At 44.4% G+C, this 19,285-nt stretch overlaps 1 protein-coding gene across 1 annotated transcript; it reads left to right on the plus strand.

The window, feature by feature from the left end:
* The first annotated feature begins 4,929 nt into the window (after positions 1-4,929).
* RPL7L1 (ribosomal protein L7 like 1) lies at positions 4,930-10,218 on the plus strand. The gene is made up of 7 exons (XM_059075694.2): positions 4,930-5,254; positions 5,861-5,969; positions 6,624-6,787; positions 8,110-8,247; positions 8,922-9,031; positions 9,168-9,382; positions 9,793-10,218. The coding sequence occupies exons 1-6, from the start codon at positions 5,214-5,216 to the stop codon at positions 9,374-9,376; spliced, it is 771 nt and encodes a 256-aa protein (XP_058931677.1). The 5' UTR covers positions 4,930-5,213; the 3' UTR covers positions 9,377-9,382; positions 9,793-10,218.
* The last annotated feature ends 9,067 nt before the right edge of the window (positions 10,219-19,285 follow it).

Consider the following 19,285-nt stretch of genomic DNA (forward strand, 5'->3'; position numbering starts at 1 on the left):
GATTTCTACTCAGGGAGCTCAGTCTAGAGAGGAAACAAGCACATAACTAACTACATTTCAAGAGAAGAAACTGGGGCTAAAATTCTTCTAGATTGCCGGTAGGGAGAGAGCTGTGACCTATATTCCCGTGCCCCGCTTACTTCCATGGTTCTTAGTGAAATTTCCTGAGGTATGTTTGAGAAAAAAAAGTATGACACTTTTTGCAGGAATGAAGATAGAGGAATTTTATAGTGTTAACTACGTGGAGAAAACTGGTTCAGCGGACACACAAATTGTAGAAACACATTTGCAGTATGAAGTGGATTCTGTAATGTAAACAGCCTGTATGTACACTGCTTCAGGTAAAAGGCCTGTATGAGTCCCTCATCTATATTCCTTTTAGGCGTGTGCTGGAGCCTGGCCTTTGAAAACACTTTCAAGGGTGTGATCCTTAGGGAAAAATCATGTCTGTGAAGGTCAAGGAAAGCAGTACAATGGGCGGGTGCAGAAGGTGCCTTTGGCAGCAGAATCTGGAAACAGGTCCCAGGACTTCACCTAACCCATCATCAGACACCTTTGTGCGAGTTCCTCTCAGCCTCAGCTTCCTTGTGGATAAACTAGGAAGACTTGTCCCGACCCTCTACTTCTTTGGGTGTAAAATGAAGTCTTACTAAAGAAGTGTGGAAGGTAGGAAAAGCTAATGTTCCATTAGCCCCGAAATAATTCAGAAGAGGTTTGGGTTTTTCCGTTTTGCATTTATTCTTACCTACTGCATACTGTCTCCTTCCTACCCTAGCTCTCCTGTGTCTACCCTCTACCCTCAGAAGGCTGCTGCCCTCCACCTGTTCTCTCCTTTTTCCTTCTCACTTTTGCTCCCTTTGCTCGTTTTTCATCAGGATCAAAAGCTGTTGTCCAGGGCATCCGTGGTGGCGCAGTGGTTGAGAGTCTGCCCGCCGATGCCGGGGACGCGGGTTCGTGCCCCGGTCCGGGAGGATCCCACATGCCGCGGAGCGGCTGGGCCCGTGAGCCATGGCCGCTGAGCCTGCGCGTCCGGAGCCTGTGCTCCGCAATGGGAGAGGCCACAACAGTGAGAGGACCGCGTACCGCAAAAAAAAAAAAAAAGCTGTTGTCCATGTTGTCTTCCCTAACTCCAGGCTCATCTGGCTGCTCTTTTCCACTTGCCTCCTGGTAACCCATGTCCCACTCTGAGGAAGCAACAAGGAAAACTTGAAGCAAAACGAAGTCAACTGCAAGAAGGGTCATAATCCAAGAACGAGGTTTGGGGCAGATGGGAAATTGCAAATTGAGCCCCCTTTTGGGTGTGGGGTGGTGTGGGGGGGGGGGTTGCCTTACGGAGAAGGCATGGATTCCAAATAGTCCCCAAATGCACACAATACTGAGATAACTTATTGTGGGATATGTTAGGAAAGGGATCCTGGAGTCAATTCAAAGAACCACAAAATGTTAGTCCTGAAAGAAGTCTTTAAAAAAAAAGTATAGTCAAGTGGTTTCTTTTTTTTTTTACTGTACGCGGGCCTTTCACCGCCGCGGCCTTTCCAGCTGCGGAACACAGGCTCCGGACGCGCGTGCCCAGCCGCTCCGTGGCACGTGGGATCCTCCCGGACCGGGGCACAGACCCGCATCCCCCGCATCGGCAGGCGGACTCCCAACCACTGCGCCACCCGGGAAGCCCCAAGTGGTTTCTTGAACAGGCAAGTCACAAGAACCTAATTACCCAGAGAGCACTTTCTTAAACTAATACGTAAGTGATAAACAAAGGCAAAGCACAACTGTAAGTCTTCCTCCCATTCCAGGCCCCACTCCCATTTCCCAAAAATAACCCCCATCAACTCCTTCTTGTACATCCTTCCAAAACTGTTACACATACATCTATAGCCAAGAAACAAAAACAAAACAACTGGGAACCACTCTCTTAACACCCTATTCTCTTACACCCTATTCTGTATCTTGCATTTTCAAATGTAACCAAATATCTGGGAGTTTTATAGTCAGGATTCTTTGGTTTTAAGCATCAGAAACCAATCTGCTTGGTTAACCAGCATAAAGGAGTTTTATAGGAAAGATAACAATTAAAGGGAAGATTGAAGAACTTAAAGTCTTGAGAGGGACTTCCCTGGTTGTCCAGTGGGTAAGACTCCAAGCTCCCAATGCAGGGTACCCGGGTTTGATCCCTGGTCGGGGAACTAGATCCTGCATGCATGCTGCGACTAAAGATCCCACATGCCACAACAAAGATCCTGCATGCCACATCTAAGACCCAGCACAGCCTAAATAAATAAATATTTTAAAAAAAAAAAAAGGCTTGAGAAAGATAGGAATAAGAAAACTCCAAGAGGTCTTAGTAGGTGGAAATCCTTAAAAGTCTCCTTTTCTTCCATCATCACTCTGCTGAAGATTCAAAACGTGGAAGAGAGGGTCTTATGGAGAAGTGGGAGGAGTTGAAAAGATCTTCCAGAGACCCCTTCAGTTTATGTATTGGGAGGGCAAGTGTGTTTGGCTTAGATACCCCACCATCCAAAGACTGTATGCAATGAGGGAGCGATCAGTCCAAAAGAGAAATGGGGATGGATGTCAGTGGGCAAAAAATAGAAAATACTCCCCATCGAGATTTCGGGACATAAAGACCTACCTCACTGCATATAATTGCATAGCCTTCCATAAATTTTTTAACCATTCCCTAATGAGGGACAACTGAAATGGTCAAGAAAAAAAGAGAACAGAGGCCTATGGGGACAGGCTAAAAAGAGTAAGATTCTTGAGGCGGTAAATGGCCCTGCCCCATTCTCATTCAGGAATGTCAGTTAAAAACCTCATGTCTTGCCCAGGGCCCAGGGCATATGCTTAATGGTCAGTAAGCATGTTTTCAGTTAGTGAACATGTCTGGGTTCAGGAGGACTCCGTCTCTTTTTTTTTTCTCTGGATCAGTCTGGTGGAACGATGGCTTTCACACTGAGAATAAGTGCTCTTCTAGCACCATCTGCTGGCATTGGAAAGCCTTTCCTGAATCCCCACCTCCGAGTCTTTCAGCCAGGAGTATTGTTGTAGTGTTATGTTAATACCTCCTAAATACCTTCAGTACCACAGAACCTACCTTTTATCTGTAGACAGGGGAAGTTACGAAATGTTTACTTTTTTTGTTTCTTGTTTACTATTTAATGGACACTTTACAGTTTGCCAACCTTTCTGGTTTTGCCTTTCCACAAAGTAAGACACATGGTGAGGTGCTGAAAAAGCGAGTAAAAATGAGGCTCACGCCATAGCCTGTGACTCTGAAGACTATGTAGACCTTTGACATTTATTCATCAGCTGCTGAGCTCTGCGCAAAGCACTGTCTTTCTGGTTGAACTAATTACATAGCACACATACCAATACGATGCCTTGAGCTTACGATGGTTAACAAGACCCTGCAGGTGCCCATTGTTGTGAGAGGTGCTGCAGAAGATTCAGAGAAGTATGTGACAAGTTCTCGGCCTCCAGAGAAGCCAGTCTAATCAGGAAAACAAAACAAACAATATAGGATAAAGTCTGGATATGCCTGTAAGCACTGTCAAAATATGGCATTGCCTCAGACCTTAAGAGAAATATATATACATACTGTGCTAGACATTTGGCAATGCCTGGAAACATTTTTATTGTCACCACTGGGTGCGGATGCTACTGGCATGCAGTGGGTAGAAGCCTGGGATGCCGCTAGACATCCTACAATGCACAGGACAGCCTCCGTTACAAAGAATTATCTCGCCCCAAATGCCAATAGTGCCGAGACTGAAAAACCTGTGCTAGACTCTTAGGATCAGCGATGAGCAAGGCAGGCATGATCTCTGCTCTCCTAGTATCACGGCGAAGAAATGTTACAAATAGAACAACTTGCTGAAGGAATTCAGAAGGATAGAGCCTACTCAAGAACCCTGCTGGTTACAGACGGTGAAGCATCCCCATCACTTTGAAGCATGTTTAAAGTGCAGAATATCGACCCCCCGCCCCTCCTGAATAAAAAATGTGCGTTTTAACAAGATCCTCGGGGACTTCCCTGGTGGCTCAGTGGTTAAGAATCCGCCTGCCAGTGCAGGGAACATGGGTTCAAGCCCTGGTCCGGGAAGATCCCACATGCTGTGGAGCAACTAAGCCCGTGCGCCACAACTACTGAGCCTGTGCTCTAGAGCCCGCGAGCCACAACTACTGAAGCCTGCCTAGAACCTGTGCTCTGCAACAAGAGAAACCACAGCAATGAGAAGCCCGCACACCGCAACAAAGAGTAGTCCCCACTTGCAACTAGAGAAAGCCCGTGCACAGCAACAAAGACCCAACACAGACAAAAATAAATAAATAATTTTTAAAAAAATTTTTTTAAAAACAAAAATACCCCCACAAGATCCTCAGGTTACTCCTATGCACATTAATGCTTGAGACGCGCCTGCTCTAGAGGTTTCAGAAAAGACAGGACGGGACTTTTCATTGTTTTATGAAGACCGGGAAAGAAGGAAGCATATGGCAGGTGGTAAGAGTTATATGAGGGAAGGTTCTGACTTGGTAAGTTGGAATTTCTAGTTTTCGGTTCAGCACCAATAATAATTAACAAAGTGTTAACTGCTTACTGCCAGACTTTGTGCTAAACGCTTCATATGGAGTAGCTCATATAACTCGCCTAAGGCTATGTATGGCAAGATCCATCATTATGTCCATTTAATGGGTAAAGGAAACTAAGGGACAGAGGGATTAAAGAACTTGCTCAGGGACTCACTGACGGAGCCAGGCCGACAGAATCAGAGTTGCCTTTTTTCACCGTCCTAAGTAGTTCATATACAGCTCGACCCACACGTGGGAGCCAAAACCATAGCCCCAGCTTTCCCCACCCAGAAAAGGAAACGTGCAACCCAGCAAGCGGAAACTGGAGGAGCAGCTCCCACCCCCCCCACCACCGGAAATCGGAGCATTGTGGGAAGCGTTTCGTTGTTTACACCGCGACCTCCAGCATTATGAGAGTACAGCTGGAATGAAAAGGGCTGCGTTTTGAAGATAACACGGCTCTAAAAAGCTTCGAAGCGGTGCGAAGGAAGCTTTGTGCAACTCTTGGCGGGAATCAGGGTTAGCAAAACCTCAGCTGTTCACTGCCGCCAAAACGGCCCGGGCCGCCCCTCCATGAGCTAGAGTAGACGTCTCTATGGCCGAGTGAACAGAGACGTTTCTCTCTTCCCCACGCGGTGGGGCTGCGCATGAGCAGTAGCCGCAGAGTTGGAAAGATGGCGGAGGAAGAGTAAGTCTTGGGGGCTGTGAGACTCTGGCTTGGCGTCTCGATCATCCGGTGCCATCCACGGTGTTTATTTCTCGGTGGCGGAAAATAAGGATAATTGTGGACTGAAAGGAGAGAATAGGAAAGGTTCCAGATTACAGAGGGAGGAGTAAGGAGCCGTAGGGGTGGGGTTGGGTGGGCGGAGGGGGCTGCAATAGAGTTCGGGTTACCTCAAGGGCAGAGGATTGACTTTTAGGCAGCGGGGCTGGAGAGTGGGTTCCTCCAGCCTGGCTTAAGTGTTACCCCTACAGATGGGTCTGCACCCGTCCCAGCCCCACGGGGCGGAATCTCATCGCTAATGGTGTCTATAAAGCTGTGGCAGTAAAAGCTCCGTTGACGTATATGAGGACCAGTGGCTAAGGGGTTCATGACTTTTTAAAAGCTTTTGGAGACGAGGGAATGTGACGGGTCCATTTTGAAGACTGGAGCCAGAAACCACAAATTTCAGAGGCGCCTCAGTCCTTAGGAATTTGAAGACAGTAATATTTACCGAAGCCCAGGATATCTTTTGGAAATCCATTGAAGATTTGTTTACTTAATACTATCTCTCGTCTCCATTTTCTGTGTCAGGCCAAGAAAAAAGATCCCTTTGGTTCCAGAAAATCTCCTGAAAAAGCGAAAGGCTTATCAGGCCCTGAAAGCCACCCAGGCAAAGCAGGCGCTTTTGCAAAGGAAGGAGGTAATGGTGGGGAACCAGGTGGAGGGAATTAGAATTTGTATTTGATGAGTTTTAGCCAGCATGTGTTGAACTAGATTTGGTACTGACGGTCTCCCATCTGTTGGATTATACAAGGTATAGGGTTCTTGTCTTTGCTTAGCAAATATGTATCCGTTTCCGCGAACAAAATACTGGCGTAAAGTTAAGGAAAAAGTGAATGGAGAGTTCCAGGTTCATACCAAGTGACTCGAGAGACCAAACATGCTTGTGTACCTGAAAGAAAACTGTTTTAATATACCAAACGATTTTTGCTATTTGCTAAATGTTTTTGGAGAAATATGTATTTTGGAGGCAGGTAACAAAATAAGTTATGATGCCTAACACAGTGTTAGGTTCCATAAACACTTGCTGGTAAACTGGCTGACAGCATGTAAATTAATTGGGGTTTTGTTTATTTAGCAGGGACTTTTCCCAATAAGTTCCCAAGTTTTTCTCAACTCCACCTTCACTTGGGTATTTTGGTTTTTCCACTATATAAGAATAGAGGATGTTTTTCTGCGCCCCTTTCAGAACATAGGGGGGAAATAAGCTTTATCAGTAGTGACTAATGAATTACTGTTGTGGAAGTAAAGATGACTAGAGGCATAAAATGGTGATGGTTTGCCTTCTCTGTAGCAGAGGAAAGGAAAAGAGATCAAGTTTAAGCGACTAGAATGGTTCCTACATGATTCCTGGCGGCAACTACGTGACAGGGTGCGACTCAGACGACTAGAAGTGAAACCTCATGGCTTGGAAGTGCCAGATAAACATTCCTTGGCCTTTGTTTTACGCATCGAAAGGTAGGGAACTTGCTGGATTTCATGAGGCTGGGGCAAACTATTGGTTCAGCTTTAAGCCCTTTTTAGGGAGATGAGATAGTAGGCCTTAAGCCATCAATGCAAGTTGTGCTAGGAATTCAGGGCTGAGCAAAACATAGATTTTGTCTTCAAGATTAGGGAGACTGGGCTTCCCTGGTGGCGCAGTGGTTGAGGGTCCGCCTGCCGATGCGGGGGACACGGGTTCGTGCCCTGCTCTGGGAGGATCCCGCGTGCCGCGAAGCGGCTGGGCCCGCGCGTCCGGAGCCTGTGCTCCGCGACGGGAGGGACCACAGCGGTGAGAGGCCCGTGTACCGCAAAAAAAAAAAAAAAAAAAAAAGATTAGGGAGACTGAGCTTAAGCAAACAGACATGAGAATACACTGACTGCTTTGAGGGTAAAGTGCTGGATGTGGGGACAAGGGGCCCTCGGTGTGGTGTGTCATGGTTTGGGACACTGGGAAGCAGGAACTTGAAGGTGAGACCTGCAAACATGAAAGGGTTGGGGGAAGGCTTTCCAGGCACAGATGGAAAAAGTCCTGAAGTGAGGGATCAAGGCATCTTTTAGGAACTGAAGCAGGGTCGGGTGGATGGAGCATATTCAGTGCTGGGGAGAGTACAGAAAGCTTTTTCCACGTTTAGTGATACCTATTCCTATCAGCACATACAGCTCTGCCTCTATTTCCCTACCCAGTCACCCAGATCAGTAACCTGTGGGTTTTAAATATGTATAAGTCTACCACTGCCGTAATCTCTTTCCTGGACTATCGCATCAGCTTTCTAGCCGTGTTTCCCAGACTCTGGTGTCATGCTCTTGTTTCTGTTTTATATGCTCCCTCAGTGATTGCCAAACAAATCTGATTGTGTCTCCTTTATTTAAAATCTTCCGTAGTTTGGTTTTTTCTGTTTTGTTTTTTTGGGCCCTGCTGCGTGATTTGTAGGATCTTAGTTCCCCGACCAGGACTGAACCCAGACCCTCGGCACTGAGAGCTCGGAGTCCTAACCACTGGACCACCAGGGAAGTCCTTCAAATCTTCCATAGCTTTTAATGCTCACAAGAGCAAGCCCGGCTTCCTTAACTTGTTGTGTTCAACCCCACACACACAAATTCAGGGACCATTTCTGTTCCCTTAGCACCTCAGGCATTGCTCCACATAGCATGGAAATGATCTGTTTACATAGCTGCTTCCCACTTAATTGCACTTAGTAAATCACGGTCTGTGTCCTACCCTCTGGGTGCCCAGTAGTGGCAGACATTTCATGGGTGCTTGCTGGACAGAGCCTGACTTCCTCTGGTGTTCATTTCAGGATTAATGGGGTGAGTTTACTGGTGCACAGGACCATTGCAAGACTTCGCCTGAATAAGATTTTCAGTGGTGTCTTTATGCAAGTAACTCCTCAAACCATAAAAACGCTTCGTATAGTGGAACCTTATGTGACCTGGGGGTGAGTATGGATTTTTGTGTGAATTCACATGCTTGAGAAGGTTGAGAACATTAGGAGGCACAGGGTACTGTCCTCCAGTGCTCATGTTGCCGTGTCCAGGGGACATTTTGCTGTGACCACGGTCATCAGGAATCAGCTGCCAGCCTTAAGAGTCTCAGAACATGGGGCGGGTAGAGCAGGGGTTCTCACAGCGGCTGATAATGGTCTGAACAGGGCTGTGGCAGGGCTTGGTCAGTTGTAGGCTAAGGCTGAGTAAGACGAGTAGAGGACAGACTAATTCTTGGAATCTTGAAGCAGAGCTAGGTAGTATTCCTTCAAACAGTAAAACCTGAAAAAGGCTGGGATTTCATTTCAAACTCTTGAATGGGGTCACTTAAGGCCAAAGTCCTAGACTATAAGCCAGGACGTATTTTTGCCTGGAAAATAAATATCTTTATTTGGTGAGCGTTTGTATGCATAAATTCTAATTTCTCATTACGTAGGGCCGCTTGGGTTTTTCACCTCCTTCAGGTGAATTTCCGAGCATCCCAGCTGCAGCATGTTGCAGGACACTTTGGGGAGGGGGGCTGGGAGAATCCTTAGCCAGGCTGCTGGACTGTGTGGCCAGTGTAATACAGTGTGCCCGGTGGCCGTGGGGGGGTGGCTGAGGTGGTATTGTACTCTGCCACTCGTAGATTTCCAAATTTGAAGTCAGTTCGGGAACTCATCTTGAAACGTGGACAAGCCAAGGTCAAGAATAAAATCATCCCTTTGACAGACAACACAGTGATTGAGGAGCACCTGGGTGAGTGAATACCTTAGGAGTCGGAGCAGAAAGAGTCCCAAGAACCTGCCAGAGTGCCGAGCTCCGGCATGTAAGAGCCTCCCTGTGTGTGCTGGGAAAATGTTGAATAAAGGAATCCGAACCTTATGTTTCTTAGGGAAGTTTGGTGTCATTTGCTTGGAAGACCTCATTCACGAAATTGCCTTTCCGGGGAAGAATTTTCAGGAGATCTCACGGTTCTTGCGCCCTTTCCAACTCTCAGTGGCCCGTCACGCTACCAAGAATAGAGTGGGCTTCCTCAAGGAAGTGGGCTCACCTGGCTATCGAGGTGAACGCATCAATCAGCTCATCCGGCAGCTGAACTAAACCCAGGTAAGGCAGGGCTGAAAACTGCCCTTGGGCTGACTTTGGATGGGCTGTGCCTTGCCTCTTAAAAGATCTTTTTGCATTTACGAGTGAGAATGATTCGGGGTAGGGTAGCTGGTATTCCCAAGTCTAATGGATGGAGATACTTGGAACAGTGAATGCCTGGTTAGAGCATGGGGTTTTGTGTACCCCAAGAGTTACAGGATAGAAAACACTGACTAACCAAAAAACCTGTCTTGCTGTGGTCGTTCAGCTGGAGATAGAGAATAATATTGAAAACTAATTTCAAAAAGGACCTGAAGATCTAAATCATCATTTCTGTTGAAGGAATGTTAATTCTTTGAAATTGCTCTTTATTGTGATTACTCTTAGGTGCCAAGTTGCATTTGAATTAATGAAGTGTTTTTCTTCCTCAGCATATCTGAAGGCACAGTGCATTGGAAGCATGTGTTTTTGTTTTATGGAATTGTTACCCAGTATCTTCAAGCAAGATTATTTTCTGCTGTATCTTCAGAAACTGGAGGGGAAGGGTCAGGGAAAAGCTGGTGATGTTCAGGGCAGGCACTTTTCATCCCACTTCAGTTCCAAGAAAAAGTTCCTGTGTGTTTTCTGCAAAGACCACCGTCCATCTCTGAAACCAGCAAAGGACTTGTGCCATGGAGGAGGGAGTCCTGTTTTATCACACCTATCCTGGGATTTAATGTTGGTGAACGAATGAATACCCACATATGAATACAAGACAGCAGTGGACCAGGCCCAGGGGCATATTGAACCTGGGGTATCCAAGGGCCTTGTTTTGGAAAGAACTTGAAATACAATTAGAAAGAAGCGCAGAAAAACAATGCCCCGTTGTCTGCTGTGAGTCTGTGTTCTAACTTCCGTGAGCTTAGTGAGCTCTCCGACTGGCTGGCTCTAGGTGTATCTGGTAGCTTCCTTATCATCTTTGCAACTAACTTAGTGCTTTTCTCTAGCTCAGGATTTTAACCGACTCTTGGATCTATGCAAAGGGAAGGACCCTTTCCCCACAAAAACATGAATACACTCCAGTTTTTTTCTTGGAAGTTTAAGGTGTTTGTAGATCTTTCTCAGGGACCCAGGCACCTTATGTGAAGAAGTCTTGCACTGCCAGGATTGGTCACACAGGCTCTGACCTTGCTAATGTCCTCTGGCTCTGTGCCCTGTGGAAGAGCAAGGCTTACCAAGGTGGCTTTTTTTCCCTTCAAGCCAGTGGGTGTTTCCTATTAAGAATATGGTGGTAGATTGCTGAGCCCCTGTGTCTTTAATCAGTTGATCTTAAAAAGAAATGGAAAATTTTATTTGAGCCAAATTTGAGGATTATAACCCAGGCGGAGCATCTCACAAAGCCTTGAGAACTGTTCTGCCCATTAAAAGTCAAGACAGTTGTATAAGCTTTTTGAGACAGAGGAGGGTTGTACATCAAGTGACATATAATTGACAATTTACATAATACAGACCTGAGCACCATGTGACCCCTTACCAAGAAGGAATTTTACCCTTAAGGAATTGTTGTCTTAGGAGAACTTTTCTCATGGTTGAGTGGAAATTTCTGCCGACGGGGAAGGTTTGGTCAATGCATAACACAGTTAATACAGTGCACAGTGGTGGGAGAGAGGAGGCCAAATGGCACAGATTTTTTGTTTTAATTTTTCTTGTCTTGCCATAAAATATGTATTTCACAATTTCCCCGTTGATCATTAATCTTTTGACATAAAGCATTAGGTGACCAAATGTTTGGTCCCTCAAAGCTAGGGGGCTGCCTGCCCACCTCAGTGTCCATCATGTCCCTTGATGCCAGGTCCTAGTAGCCCGGTTCTCTCTTTTAGAGGGTTATACTGGCAGAATATTTGTCAAGGATTGACAGCCAATTCCAAGTTGTCCAAAAAGGTACTTACGCCAGTTTTCCTTGCACGTACATTGTGTATGTCCATAATTTTACAGAAAACTATAAAACTGTGATCTATAGTTCAAGTCGTTCAAACATCATTATCTTAGGAGCAAATGACACAATGTGAAAGGCAAGAAACTATCACCTTGTAAGTTCCACAAAGTCATTTAAATTGGTAGTAGGAGGAATAATGTTATTAGCAAAAGTTCAAGCCAAAATTCTCCTGAACCAAACCATTTTTGTAGTATCAATATTTCCTCTAAACTGGGAGAGAGGATTGTTCAGAGCAAAAGATTGACTCTTCATGGGTCATGAGGTGAATTAAATACACGGCCAAATGGTAGTACATTGGAAAACTGATAGAAACCAGTGTGCCCGCACTAAAGTCAGACTGACAGCTTGCTAGGAACTGTTTCCAAGGCTGCCTGTTAAGTAACCAAGGGAAACCAATTGTGAATCTCCCTACTGGGGAAAGCCAAGGTCATAAACTTGTTACATAAATCTACTGGTTCCCGTTAGGAGCTACCTGATATTCAACATCTAATATAACGTATTATTTATGGCCAGAACAGGCAGCATTAATTAGCTGGTTAAAAGGGGTCTCACTGGGCTTCCCTGGTGACACAATGGTTAAGAATCTGCCTGCCAGGGCTTCTCTGGTGGCGCAGTGGTTAAGAATCTGCCTGTCAACGCAGGGGACTCAGGTTCGAGCCCTGGTCCAGGAAGATCCCACATGCCGTGGAGCAACTAAGCCCATGCACTGAAACTACTGAGCCTGTGCTCTAGAGCCCGTGAGCCACAACTACTGAGCCTGTGCTGTAGAGCCCATGCTCTGCAACGAGAAGCCATCGCAATGAGAAGCCTGCGCACCGCAACAAAGAGTAGCCCCTGCTTGCCACAACTAGAGAAAGCCCGCGTGTAGCAACGAAGACCCAATGCAGCCCAAAATAAGTAAATTTATTAAGAAACAAAAGCCAGTTTCAGTTCATTCAGGAGAGACCTGATATGGTCCCTTCCAACATGGCTGCAAGGAGTTCCTTACCTGATGTCTTTTCCAGTATGAATAATGTCCTGGTTGCAGGTCATGGTGAATCTGATCTTCATCCAAAGTTAGAGTACTGTGATAGCCTTCAGAAAGTGTCCTTTTAATTAAACTTTGCAAGGAGCTATCTGAGAAGTGAGTCTTAGCCAGTAAATACCTGAATTAACAAAACTAGAATATTCACTGAACCATAATCTTTTTCTTCCAAAGTTAACCTCATTTCTACCAAATATCTGGTTAACTGACCATATAGCTAGCTATAAATGACTAAAGACTTTACAAGTCAAGGTTAAAGAACTTGATTACAATGCAATTGAAACTTAGTTACTGCTGTGACATACACTAAAATTATGACTGATATCATAATCCACATCTGAGTACCGTGTGACCCCTTATCAAGAAGGAATGTTACCTTTAAGGAATTGTCTTAGGAGAATGTTGCTCTTTATGGTTGAGTAGAAATTTCTGCCAATGGTAAAATAAAGGTTTGGTCAATGCATAATGCAAGATACACAAGGCACAGTGGTGGGAGAGAGGAGGCCAAAAGGCAGAGAAGATTTTTTGTTTAAATTTTTCTTCTCTTTTCATAAAATATGAATTTTATTTCACAGTTAACTGGCTCAAGAGTGAACCTGCCAGGATTAGATGTTATAGATGTTACTCTTATACTGTAAAGCATTGTGAAGTCAGATTACCTTAAAATGATGTATCGGGCTTCCCTGGTGGCGCAGTGGTTGAGAATCTGCCTGCCGATGCAGGAGACACGGGTTCGTGCCCTGGTCCGGGAAGATCCCACATGCCGCGGAGCAACTAAGCCCGCGAGCCATGGCCGCTAGGCCTGCGCGTCCGGAGTGCTCCGCAACAGGAGAGGCCACAACAGTGAGAGGCCCGCGTACAGCAAAAAAAAAAAAAAAAAAAAAAAAAAATTAAAAAAATGATGTATCAAAAAGTCACGGGAAAAGAGCAATTGAGTGTGGAAGCCCAGGGTTTATATCTCAGATCTGTCGTATACTAAATATGGAAATGTTTCCACTCTTGCCTATAAAATGGGGCTAATATAGGCTAGCCTGTCTGCCTCCCATGGTTAAGAGTATTAAGCAAAACAACAGTTTTTAACTTAGAAATCTATATAAAGGAAGTTTTAAAAATTACCCTTCTGGGGGCTTCCCTGGTGGCGCAGTGGTTGAGAGTCCGCCAACCGATGCAGGGGATGCAGGTTCGTGCCCCGGTCTAGGGGGATCCCGCATTCCGCGGAGCGGCTGGACCCGTGAGCCATGGCCGCTGAGCCTGCGCGTCCGGAGCCTGTGCTCCGCAACGGGAGAGGCCACAGCAGGGAGAGGCCCGCATACCGCAAAAAATAATAATAATAAAATAAAATTTAAAAATTACCCTTCTGTATTGTGTACCATGTTATATACCATTCCCTGAACAAGTTACGGGACTATCCTTTTTTTCTGGGGAAAATTAGTCCTATTAGTGTGTGCTTATGTGGGATCATGACAGTCAACATAAATACCTGATATGTTCTAGGTGTAGGGAGAACAAAAGACCTAGTTTCAGGAAACAATAGTGGGTGCAGTCAGCCATGCGGCTGATTTAAAGACACTGACTTAGGGCTTCCCTGGTGGCGCAGTGGTTGAGAATCCGCCTGCCGATGCAGGAGACACGGGTTCGTGCCCTGGTCCGGGAAGATCCCACATGCCGCGGAGCAACTAAGCCCGTGAGCCATGGCCGCTGAGCCTGTGCGTCCGGAGCCTGTGCTCCGCAACGGGAGAGGCCACAACAGTGAGAGGCCCGCGTACCGCAAAAAAAAAAATTAAAAAAAATAAAAAATAAAAATAAATAAATAAAGACACTGACTAAGAAGGTAGTTAAAGCTTTTCCTTGGCTCTAGGGCCTCTAGCCCCTTGCCTGACCCAGCTGGTTCTTAGAGCCTAAGGTTCTAGGGATTGTTGTTGACTGGCTCTTTTTTATGCTTTGAGATTTCATTCGTTGTCATTCTGGGGCCAAGTTTTTTCATCAAACCTTTTTTTTCACTGCCTATCTGGAGAATGGCTGTCTGAAATTAAAATGCCACGTGGATCCCAAATTCACTTCCACAACCACCAGAATAAGCTGAATCGGGAGATAAACACTAACTTATACACTAAGAAATCGTTCCCAGTTGGTCAGAACCGTTTATTGTGTCCTAAGTAGCATTTTTTTTTTTTTTTTTTTTTTTTTTTTGCGGTACGTGGGCCTCTCACTGTTGTGGCCTCTCGCGTTGCGGAGCACAGGCTCCGGACGCGCAGGCTCAGAGGCCATGGCTCACGGGCCCAGCCGCTCCGCGGCATGTGGGATCTTCCCGGACCGGGGCACGAACCCGTGTCCCCTGCATCGGCAGGCGGACTCCCAACCACTGCGCCACCAGGAAAGCCCAGGATTACTTTTTTTTTCTTTTTTAAAAATTGAGGCTCACGGTCTAGAGATACAAATACAAAACCACCACAGTGGGGCTTCCCTGATGGTGCAGTGGTTAAGAATCCACCTGCCAATGCAAGGGAAACGGGTTAAAGCCATTGTCTGGGAAGATCCCACATACCGCGGAGCAACTAACCCGTGTGCCACGACTACTGAGCCTGTGCTCTAGAGCCCTCATGCCTAGAGCCCATGCTCCACAACAAGAGAAGCCACTGCAATGAGAAGCCCGCGCACGGCAACAAAGAGTAGCCCCCACTTGCCGCAACAAGAGAAAGCCCACGTGCAGCAATGAAGACCCAACGCAGCCAAAAATAATAAATAAATAAATTTAAAAACAACAACCACAGTGATGCTCCCAGGAGGCTTAAGTCCAGCTGATAGGTGGTGGTGAATGCACAAAAGAGAAACAGCAGAGTGGCCAGTATCCAGGGTCCTAGTCTATGCAGGACATAGTCACACCCTCCAGATCTCAGAGTTATATCGACTGAAAGATGCACAACCTAAAAGTTGAGAATTATGTTTTATCTGGTGTACTTTCTGAGCACTCAAGCCTGGGAGGCAGCTTCTCAAGATAGTTCTGAGAGGCCACTCCGAAGAGGTAAGGAAGCAGCCTTTACAGGATATACAGGAGTTCTGCAGCAAAAACCAGGTAGTCAGAACATCAAAAGATGACTGTTAAAGAAAACCAAACATCTCAAGTTAACGAGTTTAACACTTTTCTATGTATGAGAAGATGCAAGAGCCTGGGCTTATTGAAATCATTCCTTTGCTATGCACCTTAGCTGTCCAGGGCCAGTATCCTGTTCTTTCCCTTCCTGAGTCGCTGCAGGGTGCACCCTTCGGGTGGCTGCAGTGGCTGAGGGCTTGGCAGTAGCAGCCCATTTGTCTCTCCTGTCCCTCAGGGGCGTCTGTAGTGGATGATGGCGTGATGGCCACAGCATCCTTTGTTTGTTGATATGGCAGGCAACATTTTTCACCCACAGTGAAAATTCGACCAACATTTGGGAGACATTTCATGACCAATTTTGTCCCATGGTGCTAGGAAGGCTCATTCCTAGATCAGGCAAAGAGTCTGTTGATAGCCTACTCAATGTGTTAACTTTTTTTGGATTAGGCCCTGTTGATAATCTAAAATTCTCTGGATCACCTGTCTTACTAGTCTATTATGATCCAGGAAATGTTTTCCCTTGTTGCTTCTTCTCATATCTAGAATCACACTGTTACAATTATTGATCTATTTTCTCAAGATGTTTAGCCATCATTAATTTTGTTGGAGACCTGGTTACACATTGGGTAATGCAAGAGACAATCTTATAAACTATATGGAATAAGTAATATAGCTAGTAACATTAATAAGGTCATAGTACAGCAGAGAGAGACACAAAGCATAAACAATCTGGAAACAAAGGGAACAAATTAAAACAATGATTAGTATAACTAGTTGTAATTTGGTTGTAATAAACCATCAAGTCCACAGGAGACCCCGCTGGAGAAGCCAAATTCTGTAAGGATTAGGTAGAGTGAAAAAGATAAATGTTTCATCTTTGTTTATAAAGGTATACTTTATCAAATTTTTGTAGGTCATAGCACAAGAGGAAAGGTTTTTCTAGAAAACCAAGATTAAAAGCCAGGATATTACAGAAAAAGTCATAAAATTATAAATCATGTTTATCAGTTTATTCAGTCCCATGTAATTAATTTCTGATGATCTGGATGAAGTGTTCAGGTTTGCCATTAGAGTTTTGTAATTTCTTACCTAGTTCAGTGGTATGATCCAAAAGTTATCAGAAACTTACATTTGTCAGAAATCCTTTTTATGAATTTTCTTGAAGATTTTCATTTTATAAAAGCATCAGAGTAAAACAATGATTGTCTATAAATGACAAGACAAATGGCATGGTTAAAGATCTGATTACAAGGCAATTGGCAAGAAACTTGGATATTTCTGTGACATGTAACATTTTAAGATAATAACTAGAATTATGACTGATAACACTATACCAGAGCATATCAGAATTTTAGGAATTTCACATAAATTTTGGAATATCTATAACATTTATCCATACAATATAACTAAGGTTCATCTCCAATCATTTGACAATGTCTCTCAAGTAATTTAACATACCAAATAGGCCTAATTAATATTCCTCTCTGAGATGTCTTAGGGTTTCTTTGAAGCATCCCAGAGTTAGCCAGAGGTCAAAAGAACTTTTGTTAGAATTTGATATTTGGGATATTTGTCAAAAATATTAACACTTGGTCAAATAGGATCACAGGTCACTGTGAAACAATACTCACTTAACCAAAGTGACAAAAAATGTCAAAAAAAAAAAAAAAACTCACAAAATCTGTTACCAAAAGCAGTATTTCAAGAAAACTTTATTCTCTTAAAAGAGAGAACCAAATCCAGTCTTGCACCAGTCTACTTTTAATAACAAAATCCATTTACGAAATTAAATTGAATCTAATATGAGCCTGACTATGTATAAAACTCCTTTTTCAGGGCTCCCTTTTTACAAATCTTCTACAAGTTTCTGTATTCATATTAGTTTGTCCCTTATTTTTTTTAATACAGAAATAACCAGCTCTAGGACAAAATCATTTTTTCCCCTTAACAAAATGTACTTCCATTCCTCATACCTTCTTTTGCTGAAAACACACATCCTACTTTCCTTGCATACTGAAATACTTCCCTTGTTATCTTTAGTAGTTCTAATTACATACTACAATTTTAACTGTTAAAAACCTTAATCTCTAGGACAAACCAACAAGCAGCAAGTAATTATAAGCTGTTTGTCATACCAGCATTCCCTGATTGGAGTATCCCATAACCTCTAGAAACATATAATTTCTTTCCTCAATGTGGTACAAGATATGTTTGTAATAAACCCAGACATCTTTAGTTTTTCCTTTCCTAAGAAGAATAAAGTGATTAACTTTAGACCTGTTTAGCAATTAATGTTTCAGCATTTTATCTCATTTGAAACGATCTGGACATTCAATAAATTCCCATCATTTAACTTAACTTAGCAAAACTCAAGTTACCAAAAATCTAGAGAAACTATTTTAGACAGACATACCCAAGACATAATTATTTCTTAAACAGTTCACCTGAAAACTTTTATCTCACTTACCTTCATTTTATAACTTAAGAAAATATTATCCTATCACGTTAATTTGTTGTTGTTGTTGTTGACAAAGTCTGTAACTGAAATAACATGAATGCAGGGCTTCCCTAGTGGCACAGTGGTTAAGAATCAACCTGCCAATGCAGAGGACATGGGTTCAAGCCCTGGTCCGGGAAGATCCCACATGCCGTGGAGCAACTAAGCCCGTGCACAACAACTACTGAGCCTGCGCTCTAAGAGCCCACAAGCCACAACTACCGAGCCTATGCTCTAGAGCCCACGAGCCACAACTACCGAACCCCATGCGCCTAGAGCCCGTGCTCCACAACAAGAGAAGCCACCACAATGAGAAGCCCACACACCACCAAGAAGAGTAGCCCTCGCTCACCGCAACTAGAGAAAGCCCACACACAGCAACGAAGACCCAACACAGCCAAAAAAAAAAAAAAAAAAGACATGAATGTATTGACCTTTAGTAAACCTAGGTACAATACAGTAAGACATGTCTATATTAATTAAGTCAGCGAGCTTAAGCTAGCTTTAATACCAGATGTTATACTATATATAAAATAGATAACCAACAGGGACCTACTGTATGGCACAGAGAACTATACTCAATATTTTCTTTTCCTTTATAGAAAAAGAATCTGAAAAAGAACCACTTTGCTGTACACCTGACACTAATCCATTGTAAATCAACTATACATCAATAAAAAAATATTTTTTAAATGAGATATTAATTTAAAATTGAATATTTCTTAGATCACAGAAACCTGAAATTCATTCCAACCACTGTGTGTGTGTGTGGTACACGGGCCTCTCACCGCCGCGGCCTCTCCTGTTGCGGAGCACAGGCTCCGGACGCGCAGGCTCAGCGGCCATGGCTCACGGGGCCAGCCGCTTCGCAGCACGTGGGATCTTCCTAGCCCGGGGCACAAACCCGTGTCCCCTGCATCGGCAGGCGGATTCTCAACCACTGCGCCACCAGGGAAGCCCAACCACTTTCTTTTATATTTAGAAATATTTAATTTGTAACACCTTACTTTTAAGTCAATTATATAGAGCTCTTTTTAAGTTTTAGTTTTTATAATATTTCTAGAGGTACATACATCTCATAATAATGTCTCATAATAATGTACACACAGACACATAAACAGACAAAACTAGAGATCTCACAGCTTCACTTTAAAACTTAGTTATTGGGGGCTTCCCTGGTGGCGCAAGTGGTTGAGAGTCCGCCTGCCGATGCAGGGGACACGGGTTTGTGCCCTGGTCCGGGAAGATCCCACGTGCCGCGGAGCGGCTGGGCCCGTGAGCCATGGCCGCTGAGCCTGCGCGTCCGGAGCCTGTGCTCCGCAATGGGAGAGGCCACA

This window comes from Kogia breviceps, chromosome 10 (assembly GCF_026419965.1).
Source record: "Kogia breviceps isolate mKogBre1 chromosome 10, mKogBre1 haplotype 1, whole genome shotgun sequence".
In the NCBI taxonomy this organism is placed as follows: Eukaryota; Metazoa; Chordata; class Mammalia; order Artiodactyla; family Physeteridae; genus Kogia; species Kogia breviceps.

Excerpts from the sequence above, each read along its gene's own strand:
- RPL7L1 (XM_059075694.2), top strand. The coding sequence starts at position 5,214 with ATGAGCAGTAGCCGCAGAGTTGGAAAGATGGCGGAGGAAGA. Across the intron at positions 8,248-8,921 it reads GAACCTTATGTGACCTGGGG|ATTTCCAAATTTGAAGTCAG; the intron begins GTGAGTATGGAT and ends TGCCACTCGTAG. Across the intron at positions 9,032-9,167 it reads AGTGATTGAGGAGCACCTGG|GGAAGTTTGGTGTCATTTGC; the intron begins GTGAGTGAATAC and ends TATGTTTCTTAG.